The sequence below is a fragment of the Aquarana catesbeiana genome, linkage group LG01 (genome assembly GCF_042186555.1).
Source record: "Aquarana catesbeiana isolate 2022-GZ linkage group LG01, ASM4218655v1, whole genome shotgun sequence".
Lineage (NCBI taxonomy): Eukaryota > Metazoa > Chordata > Amphibia > Anura > Ranidae > Aquarana > Aquarana catesbeiana.
The window spans coordinates 232594378-232613283 of record NC_133324.1 but is presented as its reverse complement, the minus strand read 5'-3'; the positions used below and the strand labels follow the sequence as shown (position 1 = coordinate 232613283).

The following is an 18906-nucleotide window of genomic DNA, read 5'->3' as shown; positions in this document are numbered from 1 at the left end:
AGGGAAAGCTGGGGGTGGGGGGGCTGCACCCAGAAGGATTTTTACCTTAATGCAGACTTTAGAGCCATAGATGGTGTCACTTTCTTTACTGCAACCACGGGTCAGTCACTGGCCAGAGATTCAAACATCTATAGCCGGCTTTAGGTACCACTCCTCTGTTATATAATTAACCCACCCCTATATGGCATAGCAGGTTTTTTCCCATAAAAAATGCCTTTGTGTCAATTAAAATTATACATAATCTTACATAGCACTTTATCACCTAGTATGATAAACTTTAATGATGAAATCTTTTAAAAAAATTATGAACCTTACAAAACTCTACTAGTCACTACTAGCTCTTTCAAGATTATTTCAGCTGTCTAAGAGCCTGATCACATCTGTGCATTATAAAACATAGTATGTGTTTTTTGAAAACTCATCGCACTTTTAGCACTTAAGATTATACAAACTGTAGAATGCATTTTTCATGCATTTTGCATGCGTTTTCCTCCCTGGTCATTTGGGGGAAATGGACATACGACTCAAGAAATGCACTTAAAAATGTGTGCTGTGTTTTTGTTGTTGCATTTTTGGAGCACTAACATTAAAGAGGAAGTAAACCCTGATGGGTTTTACTTCCTCTTTATTTCCCTGCAAAGGTAAAGCATAATGGGCTACTATGCATTGCATAGTAGCCCATGGTGTGTCACTCACCTGAAAATGAAGCCTGCAATGTCACCGCTGTCCCTGCTAGCTGGAAGCATCCATCTTCAGCCCTCTTCCTTCCGGGGCCGCGGACTCCGGCTCTGTGACTGGCCATAGTCGCATGACATTAGCATGCGCATGGGGGCCACCAGTCACAGCAGGATCCTTTTAGAAATGGCATGATTGTGCCTTTTCTAACGTGTGCATGCACTGATGACGTCGGCGCAATCAATTATTGTAACTATCAATCAAACCGTGCAAGTTTAGGAGATATTTCCAGCACCTACAGGTAAGCCTTAATATAGGCTTACCTGTAGGTAAAAGTGGTTGTGCAGAGTTTACAACCACTTTAACTATAACAGAAGGTGCATTTCTGGTGTGTTTTTCACAAAATGCACTAAAGCTGTATCAAGCAGGATATTTTAAAAGCACAGAGCACAAATGTAAACAGTTATATAGCATTGAAAGGGGACTGCACAACATGCATTTTTGCACATTGCAAAGGTCCATTTTAGCATGGCAAAAACGCACAGATGTGAAAAGGACCTTAAAGCCAACTTCACCTTTTCGGGCTGAATTTCACTTTTCATAATAGAATCCTTTTGTAATATAATTTCTAAGCCAGCCATCCCAATGTTCTTATCTCTATTACCTCATCCAAAAAGAATTTGGCATTTCTTATTTCTGTTTTAAAACATTCTTTCTGCTTGGATCACTTTCTGTAGGTCATTCCCCATCATTCTCTGTTTTTGCATCACAGAAAAGGGTGTAATAGGGTGTATATTTCCAGTCTGCATCGCACCACCCTCATTACTATACAACCAACTACTACTTCCCTTAAGGTGTTCATACACATTACAGTCTGATTGTACAAGCTCTTTTAGATCTACCATCAGCTTTGTAGTGCAAGGGCCTGTCTGTGTCGATACAAATTGAATGGATTGTTCAGGTGGGTTCTCCTATTCCATAGTTTTGGTATGGAAATTGTACAATCAAATTGCATAGTGTGTGGCCATCAGAAGAGGGCGTGGATGGAGACATGCAGCTGTGAGGCCCTGCTCAAATCTTCACATATCGCAAATGCACGTTCCCGCACCCGTTTTTTTTTTTTGGCGGGGGGGGGCGTGTTTTGGAGTGTATCCACTCATCACACATAAGGCAGCCCATTCACTTGAATGGGCTGCTCTATGCTCAACAATTGCCCCAAAGAAGCTCCAGAACTTTTTTTGAGTGGAGTATGGTGCATTTTTCACAGGGCTTTTGGTGCATTTGCAGCGTGTTTCTGAAATGCACAGCAAAGCATGCATTTTCTGTGCAGTTTGTCGTGCATTGGGAAAGTCACAGATGTGTATGGAGCCTCATTGTTCTTGTGTAAACACACTAATTTTTCTTTCGGGCCCCATTCACACCTAGTGTAGTGGGTTATTTTTTGGCTCATTTTTCCAGTGACACACATAGAGCAGCCTGTTGATTTCAATGGGCTGCTCTACCTGTGGCGAAGTAGCTCATAGGACATTTTGGCATGGTGTGATTGTACAATCTCTGAAGACACACCATCTAGTCAATCACTCTGTATTAAATTAGGCAGGCCCTTGCACTACATAGTTGATGGTAGATCTAAAGGAGATTAGTTCATGGCCACCGTTCTATACCTAAAATGAACATGTTGTTGGAAAATGAGCCAAAAAAACGTGCTCCCACTACATTAGGTATGAATGGAACCTGAAAGTAAAATTGGTGTGTTTACACAAGAACAATGAGGCTCCGTTCACATCTGTGTGTTTCTGAACAAAAAATGCGCGCTTTGTCGTGCGTTTCAGAAATGTGCCTCAAATGCAAATGTTAATGGCACCCCAAGCAGGGTTAGCAGGCATAGTTTTCCCATGCGTTTTGTTGCACGACAAATATGCTGCAAACACACCAAAAAGCAAGGTAAAGAAATGCACCACATTCCACTCAAAAAAGAGTTCTGGAGCTTCTTTGGAGTGTTTGTCATGTGTTATGCAGTTCATTCAACTAAATTGGCTGCCCTGTGTGCGATGAGCAGAAAAGGTTCAAAACAGCACCAAAAAAAAACACGTACAGTGATGTGAATGGGACCTAACAGCTGAGTGTCTTGTTCCACTCCCTCCTATGTACCTGTATGAAAGTGGCCATACATTATATATGATTGTACAATCTCTGTATAATTTCCTTTAGATGTACCAAAAAAATGGAATAAGTGGATCCACCTATCTATCCATTCACTCTGTATTCAATAAGAAAGGCCCTTGCACTACATCAGGGGGGGCCAACCCGTGGACTGCATGCAGCCCCAGGGAGTTTGGCATGTGGCCCAGGCCCGCCTGCATGGATGCTAGGGAAGCCAGGCAAATGCGTGCTTGGAGAGATGCTGGGGATGCCGCGCAAACATATTTGATGGGTGAAGGGCATAAGTGTTAATGAGGTCAGTGCAGGATGTATGTGCTAATGAGAATGCATAGAATGCATGAAGGTAAAAAACCTTGTGCCTTTACAACCGCTTTAAGGTTAAAAATGATTTGACACTAGTAAGTCTTTGAACTATTAGAATGGTATGAAAAGCAACCAGTTTGGTGGATAGAACTAGCATTCACTCAGCACAGAATTAGCATTCATCTAATCAGTTAGCATTTAGTGGCTGGTTCTATAAATCTTTAGCATGAAAAGGGGTTAGTTTTCCACCAGTTTTCAGAATAGATATATTAGATTTTCACAAAATACTGTGTCTTGTGGATACTACTGACACTGTGCAAAATTGGTCCTTCCATGTAAAATAAAACCTATTGCAAAGCCTGCCCACTTCAAATAAATTCTGGTCTATTTTCTGGTTAGATAGGATTGTAAATATCTACATGTAATGCACTTTTGAGCACTCCTTGATGTCACTTTACTGTGTGGAGGAGAATTTAATCTCTACTCCTGATAAAATAAAATATACTGTATATTTATACTGGTTCAATGATGACATTAAATCTTGCTGGCTGGCGAACAGCAATCCATCTAGCTATTCAGACTGACAACAAATTATAAAGCAAAAAATGGTTAACAGAAGAAAAAAAAAGATTAAGAGGTTTGAATATATACATACAGAATATAATGCTTTGATTTCTTTTATTTCAACTTTAGAGTTTCATCATGATTACAAATTTCATACTCAAATTCTATTGAGTTTCCCGAATTGGGAAGATAAAACTGAATATGCATTTTTATAACTCTTGTAAAATATGACAGAGATATGAGAGATACAGCTAATCCTCTACCTTGATACTTTTACTGGCTAAACGTTAAATATTTCCAGCCAAATAAACTTTGGTGTCTAGCATGTTTTATCATATTTGAGTTTACAGTTTGCTGGACTGATTTTAAAATGGTCTGCTTTTACTATATTAATTTAATGGGACACAGCTTTGAAGTTCTGTATTTATATGTTTCAGTCTGTAGGTTTGCCCCAATATGTAGTTCTAATTTTTAAATAATTTTAGATAAAATGTGACCATGTCAATAAGATTGCTCATTCTAAAAACTACATGTCAGTAGTTTAAATTAGTATCTGTATTTTATACAATAAAGAATATTTAATTTAAGCCTTGCCTTAATAACCCTTGCCTATTAAACAAGGTGAAGCTGTGTTCACCCTTAAAAAAGAAGAGAGAAAAACTTTTTTTAAAGAAATTTCTGTACATGATTAAATGCTGAAAGTTAACAGTTTTACCTTTATGCAACAAGCTAGGTAAACATTTACTTTGAAAATGGAGTATTCATTACTTCTTTAGTAAACAAACCCCATGGCATCCGATCAACTTAAAGCTCCAACGTTGGATCCCTCTACCCCTATACAGCTGGTGTGTTCAACCTTGCAGGCTAACCTTGGCTTTCTTTCTTTTTTTTTTGTAAACTTCTGTTTATTGAATTTTAAAAGGTATACAAAAATGTGCAGCATACAAGCTGCCACGTAACAAGCATACAAAATTCAAAGAGAAGAAATAAACAAAGAAAGTAAAAATAACAACACAGGCACAAAAATGTTCCAAAAAAAAAGTGGGTGATGAGGCTTTAAGACCCAGTGCTCTCACCAACAGATATGCGGTAGGTGCCCCGAGTGCCCAGTGCTAACTGTTTAGTTTGACAGACTCTTCTTAAGCAAACTGACCTGGGGGTTTCAAACTTAAAGGGTGCCTTCCTCAGATTGCATGTTCAGATCTTTACATAGGAGTTTAATGGGATTAAGATCAGGGCTCATAGTGGTCCTCTTCATAGTAATCCAAAGTTTTGTTCTTGACATTCGTGGGTGCTTTTATGTGTGTGTTTTGGATCACTATACTATTAGAGAACCCATGACCTTTATCTAAAACGAAGCTTTCTGACACTGGGCAGTACATTTTGCTCCAGAATTACTTAAATAATCTTGGAAATTCATTATGCCCTGCAGAGATTTAAAGTAAATATAAACCCCATCTACATGAGGGCGGGTTTACCTGTTTACGTCACCGGGTTGCCTCGCCCTCAGCTATTTAACAGCTGTCATCGTGAAGAGGCTTCCTATCGGTGGGAGCCTCCAATGGAGGCGGAGTTTTTTCCTTTTTTTTATCTGGTCGCCAGACACTGTGATTGAAAATGAATGGACATCGCGAGACAGTTTTTTTTAATAAAAGACTTGTCCCAAATTGTCTACTGTTATTTTTAACATTTTGACACTTTTTTTGTGAACTGGTAAGGGTACATTTGTACCCGTTACCATTTCACACAGGGGAGGAGGCCAGGATCTGGGGGTCCCCTTGTTAAAGGGGGCTCCCAGATTCCAATAAGCCCCCCCGCCCGCAGACCCCCACAACCACTGGGCAAGGATTGTGGGGGTGAGACCCTTGTCCCCATCAGCATGGGGGCAAAGTGCTTTGGGGAGGACCTCAAAGCACCCTCCCCATGTTGAGAGCCTGTGGCCTGATACAGTTCAGAAGGGGGGGGTGCTCTCTCACCCCCCCTTTTCCTGTGGCCTGCCAGGTTGCCTGCTCGGATAAGGGTCTGGTATGGATTTTGGGGGGACCCATACACCATTTTTTTTACATTTTGGCTTGGGGTTTCCCTTAAAATCCATACCAGACCAGAAGGGCTGGTATGGATTCTGGGGGGACCCCCATGCAATTTTTTTTTAAATTCGGGTGCGGGGTTCTCCTTAATATCCATACCACACCCAAAGGGCCTGGTATTGGACTGGGGGGGAACCCATGCCAATTTTTTCAATGATTTTCATCGATATTGCCAGGACCCAACAATACATTACAGCCGCAAGTAGTTTTAAATGACTTTTTTTTTCCTTTAGAAATGTCATTTGGCTGTGGTACTGTTCTAAACATGGGAAAAATGTGCTACTTTGCAGGCATACTAACGAACACCCCCCAGGCACAATATTTAAAGGAATATTTCATTTTTATTGTTTAACTTTAGCATTATTAAAATCACTGCTCCCGAAAAAACATCTGTTTTTAAAACTTTTTTGCATTGATACATGTTCCCTTGGGCAGGACCCGGGTCCCCAAACATTTTTTATGGCATTAACTTGCATATAAGCCTTTAAAAGGATCACTTTTGATTTGTCATGTTCGTATCCCATAGACTTCAACCGTGTTCACGTGTTCGTACAATTTTTTTGCCTGTTCTCAAGTTCTGGTGCGAACCAAACCGGGGGATGTTCAGCTCATCCCTAATCCCAGCACCATCTCTTCAGGCACTGCCAACACGCCTGGCTGCAGGTGCCTCTTTCACTTCTCCCCACAGTCCTCCAGACTGACACTCACCTGCCCGGATGACTCTCAGGAGATCTCCCGGACATGCTGACTTGCTCTTGCTGTCCTCTCTCCTTGTTCCTGTGCCTTCAGGAAGGGTTCCCTCCGTGTGTTTTAGGGGGAATCTTTCAGCACCCAAGCCCCAGGCCAGAGGTCACCCCCCCAGCCTAGGGGGAGCCCTGCAAGGGCCTCCGACAGCCTCCACAGCACTCCATCTCTATCTTCCACCCCTGCTGGCATGACTCATACCTACTTATGTGGAATAAGTGCACAGGTGACTAATCCTTTCTCTGAGTAAATTAGGTAAATTGCAGACTTGCATCAATGTGATAACATGCATATCCAAAACTACCTCCATCACACTGCTGCCAGATGAGCGTGCAGCAAAAAAGCTTTTTTAAATAAACACGATGCAGGTAACGATTAGACATGTGCAATATGTTTTGTTCCAAATTATTATTCAGACTTTACAAATTTGTTCCAAATTTATTATTCAGCCAAGTTTTCAGAGATTCGGATATATCCGAAAACCCAAATTACAATATAAACTAATTTTACCAAATGCTCTGAAAAATTAAAAGAAAGATTAAAAGAAATTAGTCCGAATTTCGAATCAAATTTTACATCGAACTCCAGTCGAATTCTAACTGTGCACATATTGCTGAAATCAAAGACTATGCGTTATTAGAGTACCAGTTCACAATAATGCTGTTTTAGTTAAGCCAATGGTGATTTAAAGAGTCATTGCAATCATTTGATGAATATTTTTCTTTTGTTTGTTCACTTTGCCACATTCGAATTGAAAAAAAAATCTAAAGTTTTCGATTCGGTTGATTCAAAATGTATTGATTCAAATGTTTTGAAAAAAAATTGTTAAATTTGAAGAAAATTCAAAAAAATTCTAAATACGAATCCTGAATATGAATTGAACAAAACTAAATAACTAGATTAGCGAATCAAAATGAAACAAATGTTATCGTCATGCACATGTCTAGTAACAATTATCCCTTTAAAAGATCACTTCTCCCACTCTTCTCATCCACAAGGGAGTACTCTTGTACTCAAATGTCACCATAAAGCAGTAAAAACAAAACCGCCATATAATGTAGCATTTATTATACTTAACCGGTTCCCATCTGGCCGCCGTAGTTGTACTGTAATGTAAAGCCACCATTGTATGTCAGGTGCATACACGGCATACACGGCAATCTGTGGGTGTGTGCACATGCCCATTCGCTAGCGGGAGAGCAAATCAGCAGATCCAGCGGACTTGATGTCTGCCAGCCACCTGCGATCGCTCCACAGAGAGGCAGAATGGGTATCTGTGTATGTAAACAAAGCAGATCCCTGTTCTGTCAGGTGAGTAGAGTAAGATTGTCTGTTCCTAGTGATTAGGAACAGCGATCTCTCTCTACTCTCTGTCAGTCCACTCCACCCACAGTTAGAAAGCACCTCCCTAGGGAACATTTAACCCTTTGATTGCCCCTGGTGTTAACCCCTTCCTTGCCAATGTCATTTATACAGTAATTAGTGCATTTTTATAGCATTGATCACTGTATAAATGTCACTGGTCCCAAAAAAGTGTCAAAAGTGCCCGATCTGTCTGCCACAATGTCGCAGTCCCGCTAAAAATCGCAGATCACTGCCATTACTAGTAAAAAAAGAAAATAATAATAAAAATTCCATAAATCTATCCCCTCTTTTGTAGATGCAATAACTTTTGTGCCAACCAAACAATAAACGCTAATTGGGATTTTTTTATCAAAAGTATGTAGAATACATATTGGCCTAAACTGAGGAAGAAATTTTTGTTTTTGTTTTTTTGGATATTTATTATAGGAAAAAGTAAAAAATATATATTTTTCTTTCCAAAATTGTCACTCTTTTTTTGTTAATAGCACAAAAAATAAAAACCGCAGAGGTGATCAAATACCACCAAAATGAAAGCTCTATTTGTAGTAAAAAAGGACACCAATTTAGTTTGCACAACCGCACAATTGTTGGTTAAAGAGATGCAGTGCCGTATTGCAAAAAATGTCCTGGTCAGGAAGTGGGTAAATCCTTCCCGGGCTGAAGTGGTTAAAAAGGCATCATGAGCCTCAAAAGCATACAGTTCCTTATTGGTAAGTTAAAATCACATTAAAAGTTAAAAAAGCCATGGCACTTACATCAAACGCTGCCACTCAGTTATCCAATGTAGAGGCATAACCTCACACTCTGTATATCGCCCATATATGAACAAAGAGAGGGCGAATCTCCCTAACGGGGGCACAGAAAGCAATATAAACTGACAGGGATTCTAATCCCTCTCCACTCTATACTTTAAGGCTTCATGCACACTGGATGTTTTTGGATGTTTTTACAGCTGCTGTTTTTGGATTCAGACATAGTTTTTTCCTACAGTCAAACTCTCCAGCATGTTATCCTATGTGTCCATGCACACATAGGCTGTGATCCCATTTAAAAAAATGTTATTGCAAAAACTTTGAAAAACTCACTGCAAAGCTATTGCCATTTTTATAACGTTATTATAATGTCCAGTGTGCATGAGGCCTAACATAACAATTTAGTTGTAGTGCTGGTGTAATGCCCGCTACCGTAATTGTGGCTTGGGGTACCATTCAAAATGATTGGGCTTAAACATGCTTTTTCACTTCACAATGCATTGCAGAAATGAATAATAAGATGCACATTTTACCTTGCTTCACCACAGTGCATAAACATGAATTCAGCCTTTTGATTTTTTGCTCAGTGACATTCTGATAATCTGGTGTTGATCTGGCACAGGGGAAAATTTCTACTTGTTTTGAAGGCCTAAAATACATATGTGGTGTTATCATTATTATCATTACATATCATAATGTGGTATTATTAACATGATTTATATCAAGTACCGGTAGTTATTTCCAAGTATTATCAAGTGGTATTATCACATACTATAGCAGGTGATAATGCCATTTGAAATGACGTGTGCTGTAACTGATACTGCTAATACAAGTCAATAGAATTCTGCGACTTTTCTAAACAGACCTTCTACTCTCATCCCCTTCTATTTTTCTGTTGGATTTATGAACAAATATCAGAGGTGACCAGAAAAGTAAAGGCAAAGTTAACAAAAATCATTATTATGCTTTGTTGTTACCCCTTGCTATCCTGCGCCAGGGGATTGGCCCATGCCTAAATGACATATACCGTACAAGGTCTAAAGGAATTTTTTTCTTTTGATTTAAAATCTAAGACCTTTAAGAAATAAATACATATTTGATGAAATCCTGGTCTTGAAGATATTTTCAGCATTCACCAAGCTTCTTTTCTGTTTGCTGTAAAACCCATTCCATTATACTTAACACCAATACAGCTGTTAAAGCACATATGAAGCCCAGAGTATATCTAATTCATGTAAAATGAATAAGTTAGCCTGTGATTAAATGCCAATCTGTTTTAACAGAAAATGTCAGAGCTCGAATCACATCAATGGTACCATATGACATTCTGCATTCCTCCTCTATTACACTAACTCACTGTTCTCACTGACTTCCCACAGGAATATCCATTGGCAGTGCTTGCAGGAACAGTCTGTCACTGTGCTTTCCCCACAACTTATTTCACACTTCACGAGCGGGAAGACGAGCAACTGTGTGCTCAGAAATGTACTGGAGAGGAATTTGAGAGCTGTGGCACACCGGATTACTTCGTAGTATATCAAACTCAAGTACAAGGTAGGACTGCAGACACACTCCAGTAGATCATCTCAAATGTAATGATATAATGTCATGATTATACTTGATGACTGAATTGGCTGTGGCACATTACAGCAGCACACCTTTGTAAGGGATATCTTGTAATAATAATAATAAAAAAGTTCTACAAAAATGTTCACTTTCATCTTTTCAGTATAATCTTTTAATTGATCAGAATGCAAAGATAAAAATACAAATAACCACCCCAAAGTTAACAGTGCTAACAAAATAACTAGGAGTATTTAGTGCAATGCATGACATTTATAGGACAATCAAATTCCACACACAAACATCAATCAATATGTAACAAAAAAGTCCAAAAAAGTTCTTAAAGCGGAGTTCCACCAAAAAATTGAACTTCCACTTTAAAGGAAGGTGACCCCCTGACATGCCACATTTGGCATGTCATTTTTTTTTGGGGGGGGGGGAGCGGAAACCCTTTTTTTAGAGGGTTCCAGCTCCCACTTCCTCCTGGCGCACCCGCGGCGCCAGAAGGAAGATTGCTGCTCCGCCCTCCCTCTCGACAATCATCTGGGACACATCACAGGTCACAGATGATTGCCAGGCCTGTTACAACACACAGCGCGGCTCGCCGTGTTGTGAAGCCACAGCCGGGTACCCACAGTGACAATGCCGGCGTTGCAGAGAGGAGGGGGAGATAAGTGCCGCTTCGTTTCCCCGCATCACTGGACCCTGTGACAGGTAAGTGTATTAAAAGTCAGCAGCTGCAGTATTTGTAGCTGCTGACTTTTAATTTTTTTTTTTTTAATTGGAACTCCGCTTTAAGATACATGTGGTGCTCCGTGACCCCTCAAAATCATAGGGAAGCCTCAAAACCTGAATACCACCAGCTCCCCTGTCTGTCAGTCTCAGTGTGTGTCATCCCGGGTCTCATCGCAGCTATCAACACCAGGAAGCCTGAGAGTGACATGCGCTGTGCAGTACAGTCCCAATGTTCATTCTGCAGATTTTATTTGATTCTCTTGTAAGCATATTTTATATCATTTGTGGGTGTGTTCCCAAATAAAACAGTATTACACTATACAAGTTCCCCCTTTCTCTTTTTGCATGGTGCACTTTATGAGCCATCCTAAGAAACAACCGTTATAAATCAAGGACAGGAGCTCATCCCGCACTATAAGGAGACATCAGGTTCTAGTCTTTTTCACTGGTGCTGTTCCATGAAGGATTCAATTCCAGGATAGGAGTCCATCCAATAGTGTTTGGAGATACAAGGCAATTTTATTGCTCCTTTGTGGTGAGTGCATTACCAATGGGGATTACTTGTGCATCAGGTGTCTCCTGGTGAAGGTATTCAAGTTTTGAGGCTTCCCTATGATTCTGAGGGGTCATGGAGCATGATTTATCTTAAGAACTTTTTTGGACTTTGTTACATATTGATTGATGTTTGTGTGTGGGATTTGATTGTCCTATGAATGTCATGCATTGCACTAAATACTCCTAGTTATTTTGTTAGCGCTGTTAATGCTGGGGTGATTATTTCTATTTTTATCTTTGCATTCTTATCATTTGTTTTATTAATATAATAGCTGCTAGAGTGCATTAACTTCATTTATCCGTTTGAGCGCTGGGATCAGTGATACTTAGTGCTACTGATACTTTTGATAATCTTTTAACTGCATAACTTAGCTACAGACTGTGTATGCCTGCAAAATTCCAAATAGACATCTGGAGCCTAGACCAAGATGCTCTGTAGGACAATTTTCTCTCATCCTCCCCGACACATGGATTGGCTAGGTCGATTTTGCATCTAAAGGAATAAATCTATATTGGAGCAATGGCAATCTATTGAGGGTGGCAGTACAGCATTAGGTCAGTGACTTCAAAAAAGTGCTCTTATTTTATTAAGTGTATGCAAAGCCAGGAGCTTTTGTTACATAAAGTACAAAAGAGCTAAAATCTTTACCAGTATATTTTTTCGGTCTGCGGGATTGATCTCACATCCTGTCCAGAAGACACATCGGGGCCGTAGAGGAAATCTCTCCAAAAGCAACTCTTAGAAAGTTTTGATTGGAAGTGACCACGAATACTAGGTCCAATAAAAAGGGTAAATCTACTCTGTGGTGATACAGACAACCAATAAAAATCTTCTCCATTCCACCCAAAACCATCAAAATAAAAGTGGCTATTCACACATTTTACATTTAAAGTATAAATTTAGATGAAGGGCAGTAATATGTAGAATGAACATTAAATATTTTAGGCTTGGTGTAAGGAGCCTGAACTGCGGAGGAATCTCATGTGCTCTGAAGAGAGAGAATGCAGGCTCCCAGAATTCATATCAGAGTGGTGATTCATTGCGTTCAGGTCACCAACCTGATAAATATATATAGCCACATATTAAGAGATGCTATGCATCCCCATAAGTGCTTTTATTTCAGCCAAAATGCACATAGGGAGGAATGAATATTGCAAGTCTAATTTTGTGAAGACTGTGCTGACAATGGTCATTATGTGTAGTACCTGTAAAAGAAGGGCTATAACTACAGGAAGCACCTGGGAAAATTTATGACCCAGCAATCACATAATGAAGACAAGTATATATTATGAGCACCAGCTATTACTCACCAAGTGTGAAATTTATGGCTGACATCGACTACCATTACAGTCCTTCGATATCCAAGTGGATGAGATCCTTGCAGGAAATGTAAATACAGTCACCATTTGTGAATTCCTTTGTACACTTTGAATACATTTGGACATATCACATATGTGATTGTAGTTACACTGCTTGCACTACACTAGTGTAATCGGTGCTAGGACGAGACACACACACACACACACAAGTTTTTTTACTCAGCATTACAGAACCTAACACAAATTTTACAATATTTTATATATCGTATAAACTGTAAAAATAAACTCAGGAAAGAGAATGAAGGAGTTCATACAAATAAAATTAGGGTAAAAATAAAAAAAATTAGGGTTAAGAAAACTAACTTCATATTTTATTCTGTGAGACAGAAGAGAGAGGCACCTCTAAGTGCAGAATTAGTAGCTGTTTATTTCCCCAAACAAGATTAAAAACACTTACAAAATCCGGCGAACTAAAAAGTGTGTAGTCATTGATAATGCAAATGGTCCTGCAGGCAGATGGGTCCCCGGCATATAAAGACTCACAATTGTGTCCTGTGCTGTACCAAAAACATAGAGCTACCGGTAAGCTGATGAATGGGTACACACACCGTTTGGGGTGGAGAAATTTGACTGGCCTGCTCAGAGTCCTGACCTCAGAGCATCCGTTAAGCTGATGAATGGGTACACACACCGTGTTCATGATGGACGGAGATCCCGGAAGTGATGTCAGCAGTGAGAGACGGGAGCCAGCATGAACTGGATGTAGGCATCAGTAAGGGACGCGTTTTGGAACATTAGTAAGTTCCTTTTTCAAGGAACTTACTAATGTTCCAAAACGCGTCCTTTACTGATGACTACATCCGGTTCATGCTGGCTCCCGTCTCTCACTGCTGACATCACTTCCGGGATCTCCGTCCATCATGAACTCGGTGTGTGTACCCATTCATCAGCTTAACGGATGCTCTGAGGTCAGGACTCTGAGCAGGCCAGTCAAATTTCTCCACCCCAAACTCGCTCATCTATGTCTTTATGAACCTTGCTTTGTGCACTGGTCCAAATCATTTGGTAGAGGGAGGATTATGATGTGGGGTTGTTTTTCAGGGGTTGGGCTTGGCCCCTTAGTTCCAGTAAAGGGAGCTCTTAAGGCATTAGCATACCAAGACATTTTGGAAAATGTCATGCTCCCAACTTTGTGGGAACAGTTTGGGGATGGCCCCTTCCTGTTCCAATGTGACTGGGCACCAGTGCACAAAGCAAGGTCTATAAAGACATAGATGAGTGAGTTTAGATGGAGGAACTTGACTGGCTTGCACAGAGTCCTGACCTCAAGACTGGAATGCCATTAAAGTTAATGTGCGTGTAAAGGCAGGTGTTCCAATACTTTTGAAAATACAGTGTATCTGCTACCTGGTGGCTCAATCACCATTTGTACAACGTGTTTCTCTTTTTTGTATTGTAAAATGATTACTTATTATTTGCTCAATGTCAGTGTGTATTCCAACTGCCTTTGCATTGGCAAAAATAATAAACATATAAAAAAAAAAGAAAGAAAGAAATTGTCCAGTAGTTTCACTGAAGCTGTCCCTGTTCTTGCTGATGAAAAACTGCCCTGCCACGGGCCAGTTTGAGGTTATTGATATATTTTTAGGTGGCTTAGGTGCATACTGTTCCTACGTTGCAGCAGCATGCTGTCAACAAAAGGCAAGGTTCAAGAATAGATGGTCAACTAGTGAATGCTGCACTTTGAGCACCCCAAAATTGAATAAAAGGTCCAAAAAAATTAAAACCTACCCCTGAAATGAAAGCCAATTTTTGTTTAAAAGGGAAGCCTTGTAGCAAAAAAAAGAATGGCAACACATAACTATACCTTCGGGTGTCTGCATATACAGTATTTACTGTATAAAAGTATAAATACTTAAGTATTAAAAACTGTTAATGAAACTGTAAACAGCCCATTTGCGAAACAGAGTACTTTGTGACATGCTAGTGACAGCATCCCACTGCTGACATTTGCATGTGTAGAAAGCTTCTGATTGAGGCTACAGAGTCGCATAGAGAAAAAATATAATAGAGTATAATGCCATTTACTGTAGCATTTCATACTTACATGGGGAATGTTAAGCACTACATCTAAAACGACTTAGAACAGTTAAATTGTGTGCCTGTGTTACCAGTTCTTGGTAATGTAAAACCAAGCTGAACTTTTTATCTGAAAAAAATCTTTTCATCTTAATTAACATTTATTTTTGGTTGTGTAATGCCCTGCACACACGATCGGACATCGATCGGACATTCCGACAACAAAATCCATCGGATTTTTTCCAACGGATTTTGGCCCAAACTCGTCTTGCATACACACGGTCGCACAAAGTTGTCGGAAAATCCGATCGTTCTGAACGCGGTGATGTAAAACACGTACGTCGGGACTATAAACTGGGCAGTAGCCAATAGCTTTAGTCTCTTCAATTATTCTGAGCATGCGTGGCACTTTGTGCGTCGGATTTGTATACACACAAAGGGAATTTAAACGATCGGATTTTGTTGTCGGAAAATTTTATAGCCTGCTCTCAAACCCTGATGGAGCCCACACACGATCGGAATTAATGACAACACAATCCGATCGCACTTTTTCCAATCCGACCGTGCGTACAGGGCATTAACTGTTAAATTTTTCATTTGCATGGACTGCCTGCTAAAGTTGTGAAACTGAAAGGTACTATTTCTTTTTACCATGTTTTCCAGATAATCGATGTATGGACCGAAGATTTTTGTCCACTCGTGCTAAACAGCTTATAGCCTTGGCAAGTTTTCCTGGTGCAGGGAATACTTGGGCCCGGCATCTCATTGAACTAGCTACTGGCTTCTATACTGGTAGTTATTACTTTGATGGATCCTTATATAATAAAGGTGGGTTTATGTGTAAATTTATGGAAGTTCTTCAGCTGGCCTCACTTTGCCCGTGCCCAATGGTTTAGATGAGATCAAAACCTCTATTGCCTAAACTGTTGGTACCTACAAATAAAGATTTAAAGTGTTCTATAAACCTTTCCTTGTTTGTGTGAGGTTATCTATATTTTGGACCAATATAGTCTTCCCATCTTACAGTTTAGTGTAATAGCTGGCAGAGTTTATATAGTACACAAAGTACACAAAGTTTACAATGCTCAAGAGTTTACAAGAAAATCACTTTATTTTCAGCTTTCTTTAAAGAATAAGAGTAGGAAAGCAGTTACATATAAAATTGGAATACATACAGTGTGTGAAGCTACCAAAAGATTTTTCCTTCAGTCCATTTACTAATGTAATAATTACAAAATTGTACTCTTGAGCTGCCTTCTCAGATAAACTGCAAAGTATATGCGTCTGTAGAACTGCTGCTACCACCCTAAAGTGTCCTCCCACACTATTTAACTATTATAATAAAATATCATTTTAGTGGTGCGCTGCTCCTTTAAATAAGTATCATAAAATGTGCATTGCATAAATAAAATAATGACTATATATATTAAATATATATAAATTGCATGCACCCTCATATATCCAAAATGTTAATATTTATAAACAAATCAATCAAACAAATATAAGGTTCCACTTTTTCCACCATGAATGAATTGAATAAATAAACACCTATGATCAGACAATTGTGTTTGTGCTCATTTATACAATGAAACCAAAACCTTATAGTCTTATAGAAAAGTCCACAGTAATAGTGTAATCACTCCATAAAATATAGTACCTAAATCTTCAGTGACAACAGTATACGTAATGTTGTGCTTCAGTGCCAACATTCCAACCCACCACCAAAAAAAAATTCCACCACTAAGTGCAATGCTCACTCACCTTGATCCTTGACCTACAATAATTGTAGTTCAAAAATGCTTGATTGTATAATACTTATGGACCAACCTCCTGGCCATTAGTGCCCACTTCATGTGCATGGTCCCATTAATGGGAATGAACCTTGCTGCCTCCAATGAGATACTCTCATTGTGCAACACCTTATAACATTTCCAGCCATTTATTTGTAAAAAATATGCACTCACAATAGTAAAACATATATAGGTAGTGTTAATTCTGTAAACTGACAAGTCTCTGACCACACTTCCAGTTTTGTGTCCAAACTGGAAGTAACGTCCCCAGCTCCACCCAACGTGCTGTGTCAGGGGTCAAGACAGCAGCAAGAAGGAACTGCTGCCCTCAAATCGAGCACAAATAATTATTAAATTAAAAAGACCTCAATAAATCATAAAAGTGGAAAAAAAAGCTGAGAGGGCCAGCAAGTAGTAAACCATTTGTTGCTCATACAGAATAGTCCTAACATGGGGGACAGGGGGCAAAAGACACATAAGACAATGTAGCCCAACCACTGCAATTCACAGTACAGAATAGCAAAGTTTAGCACAGATCTCCCTAATCTCTCCTTATACACTGAACAAATTGTCAGATCTCCCAACAGTTTATGCACACAGATGGCATGGCATGGCTGACTTATTTGATTCTCACCATTATTCGCCCTGCTAAGACCTCTTTCACACATGCAAACTGTATGTCAGTTTTTCTTTCATCCGTTAACAGATGAAAAATGGACATCAATGCATCTCTATGGAAAAATGTATTTAAATGGGTGATCATCCATTTACATCCGTTTACATCTGCTTCCATCAACATCCGTTTTTTTGGATTGGATCAACGCCCTATTTTTCTTCCGTGAAAAAAAAAAAAAAAACAGATCGGACGAAAAACGGATGGTTTCAGTCCTGGTTCTAGGACTCAAGTGGTTAAGGACTCTAGCTGGCAGATGTAAAAAACCTGATGTAAAAATTGATGAAAAACTAATGTTAACTTCATCCATTTTTTCCTTAAACGTGACTAAACTTATCAAAAGAATGGTCTGCACGTGTGAAAGGGGCCCAAGTTTGATGACTATTGTTTAAAGGGCATGCAGTGCACTATGATTTTTTAAAAGTTCAGAGATAGGATAATTGCACATAAGTTTATCGCTACATGCAAATCTGAATTCTGCTGATCCACAGCAAAACCATGGTTGGCAAGAATTCAAACCTAATTTCTATTCATGAGAGACTGTTGCCTATTCTTCACATACTAGCAAGCCTTTGAGTGTCTTTACTGTGCGCTCAGGCCTGTCTCTGAAAACTGTGCTTTAACACCGTTCCACACTTTTCCTACCCTTTTGAGATATATTTTGGCACTCGCCTCTGTAGGATTACCTTTTATTTTGAATTTTGGAGGGTCTGTGTAATCCACTGTCCCACAATTTTGTCAAAAGAAGGCCTAATCTGCCTTACTGATTTTCCCTATGAAGTTCTGAAATCATCTTTTTTTCTCAGGCCTCATGTAATCAGTCAGTGTCTTTCTGGTTCCCATTTTCAATATCAGGTGTAATTTTACTTTTGCAAAGGGCATCTGCCAAAATAGCTGTTAATACTGTGAACTCTTTGACTGAACTTGTTTAAAGAAAGACAACCTGGGTCAGGCAGAACTGTACTGATATGATTCTCCTGTAATCAGAAGAGTATACAGAACAAGTCCTACTCAAGGATATTTACCTGCAATCTTCCCTAGAATCTTTAGCCTTGATTATCACTATTCATAAAGAGCCTTATCCTTCTTCCTCCATCCCACAATGAGTTTATGATTTGAAAGATTTTCATGTACTTTTCAAATGTCAAGCAGCATTCGATGTGTGTTTCAGCTTTTTTTGCTCATTTGACTAGGCAACAATGTATCTAGGCAACTATTAGATTAGCCACTACGCTTGTCTGCTGCCTGGCATTACTCAGAAAAACAAATTACACATCCATAATTGATGTAATACAGCTACTTACATCTTATGTTTCCCCTGGCTAGACTCATTTGCTTAACCACTTCAGCTCTCTTACCTGTATACCCATTATGGACCAGAGCAATTTTTCTTTTTTCAATATGGGTCTGTTTATTTGTTTATTTAGTGATAAGTTTGTCATCACTTAGAGTAACAAGGTAATGCAATTTTCTGTTGGGGGGGGGGGGGGGGGGCGGTGGCCTTGTTTTGCAAAAATTATTTTATGTTTGTTTATAAA

The 18906-nt window shown here is 39.4% G+C and overlaps 1 protein-coding gene across 4 annotated transcripts in view; it reads left to right on the top strand.

Annotated features, from left to right (window-relative positions):
• The window catches only part of WSCD2 (WSC domain containing 2), a 542380-nt gene that overhangs the window by 424363 nt on the left and 99111 nt on the right, over positions 1–18906 (top strand). For all 4 annotated transcript variants that reach the window (XM_073625860.1, XM_073625869.1, XM_073625878.1 and 1 more), the window contains 2 exons: positions 10033–10207; positions 15569–15733. In XM_073625860.1, the coding sequence (XP_073481961.1) occupies positions 10033–10207; positions 15569–15733 (340 nt within the window). The remainder of the gene's footprint in view (positions 1–10032; positions 10208–15568; positions 15734–18906) is intronic.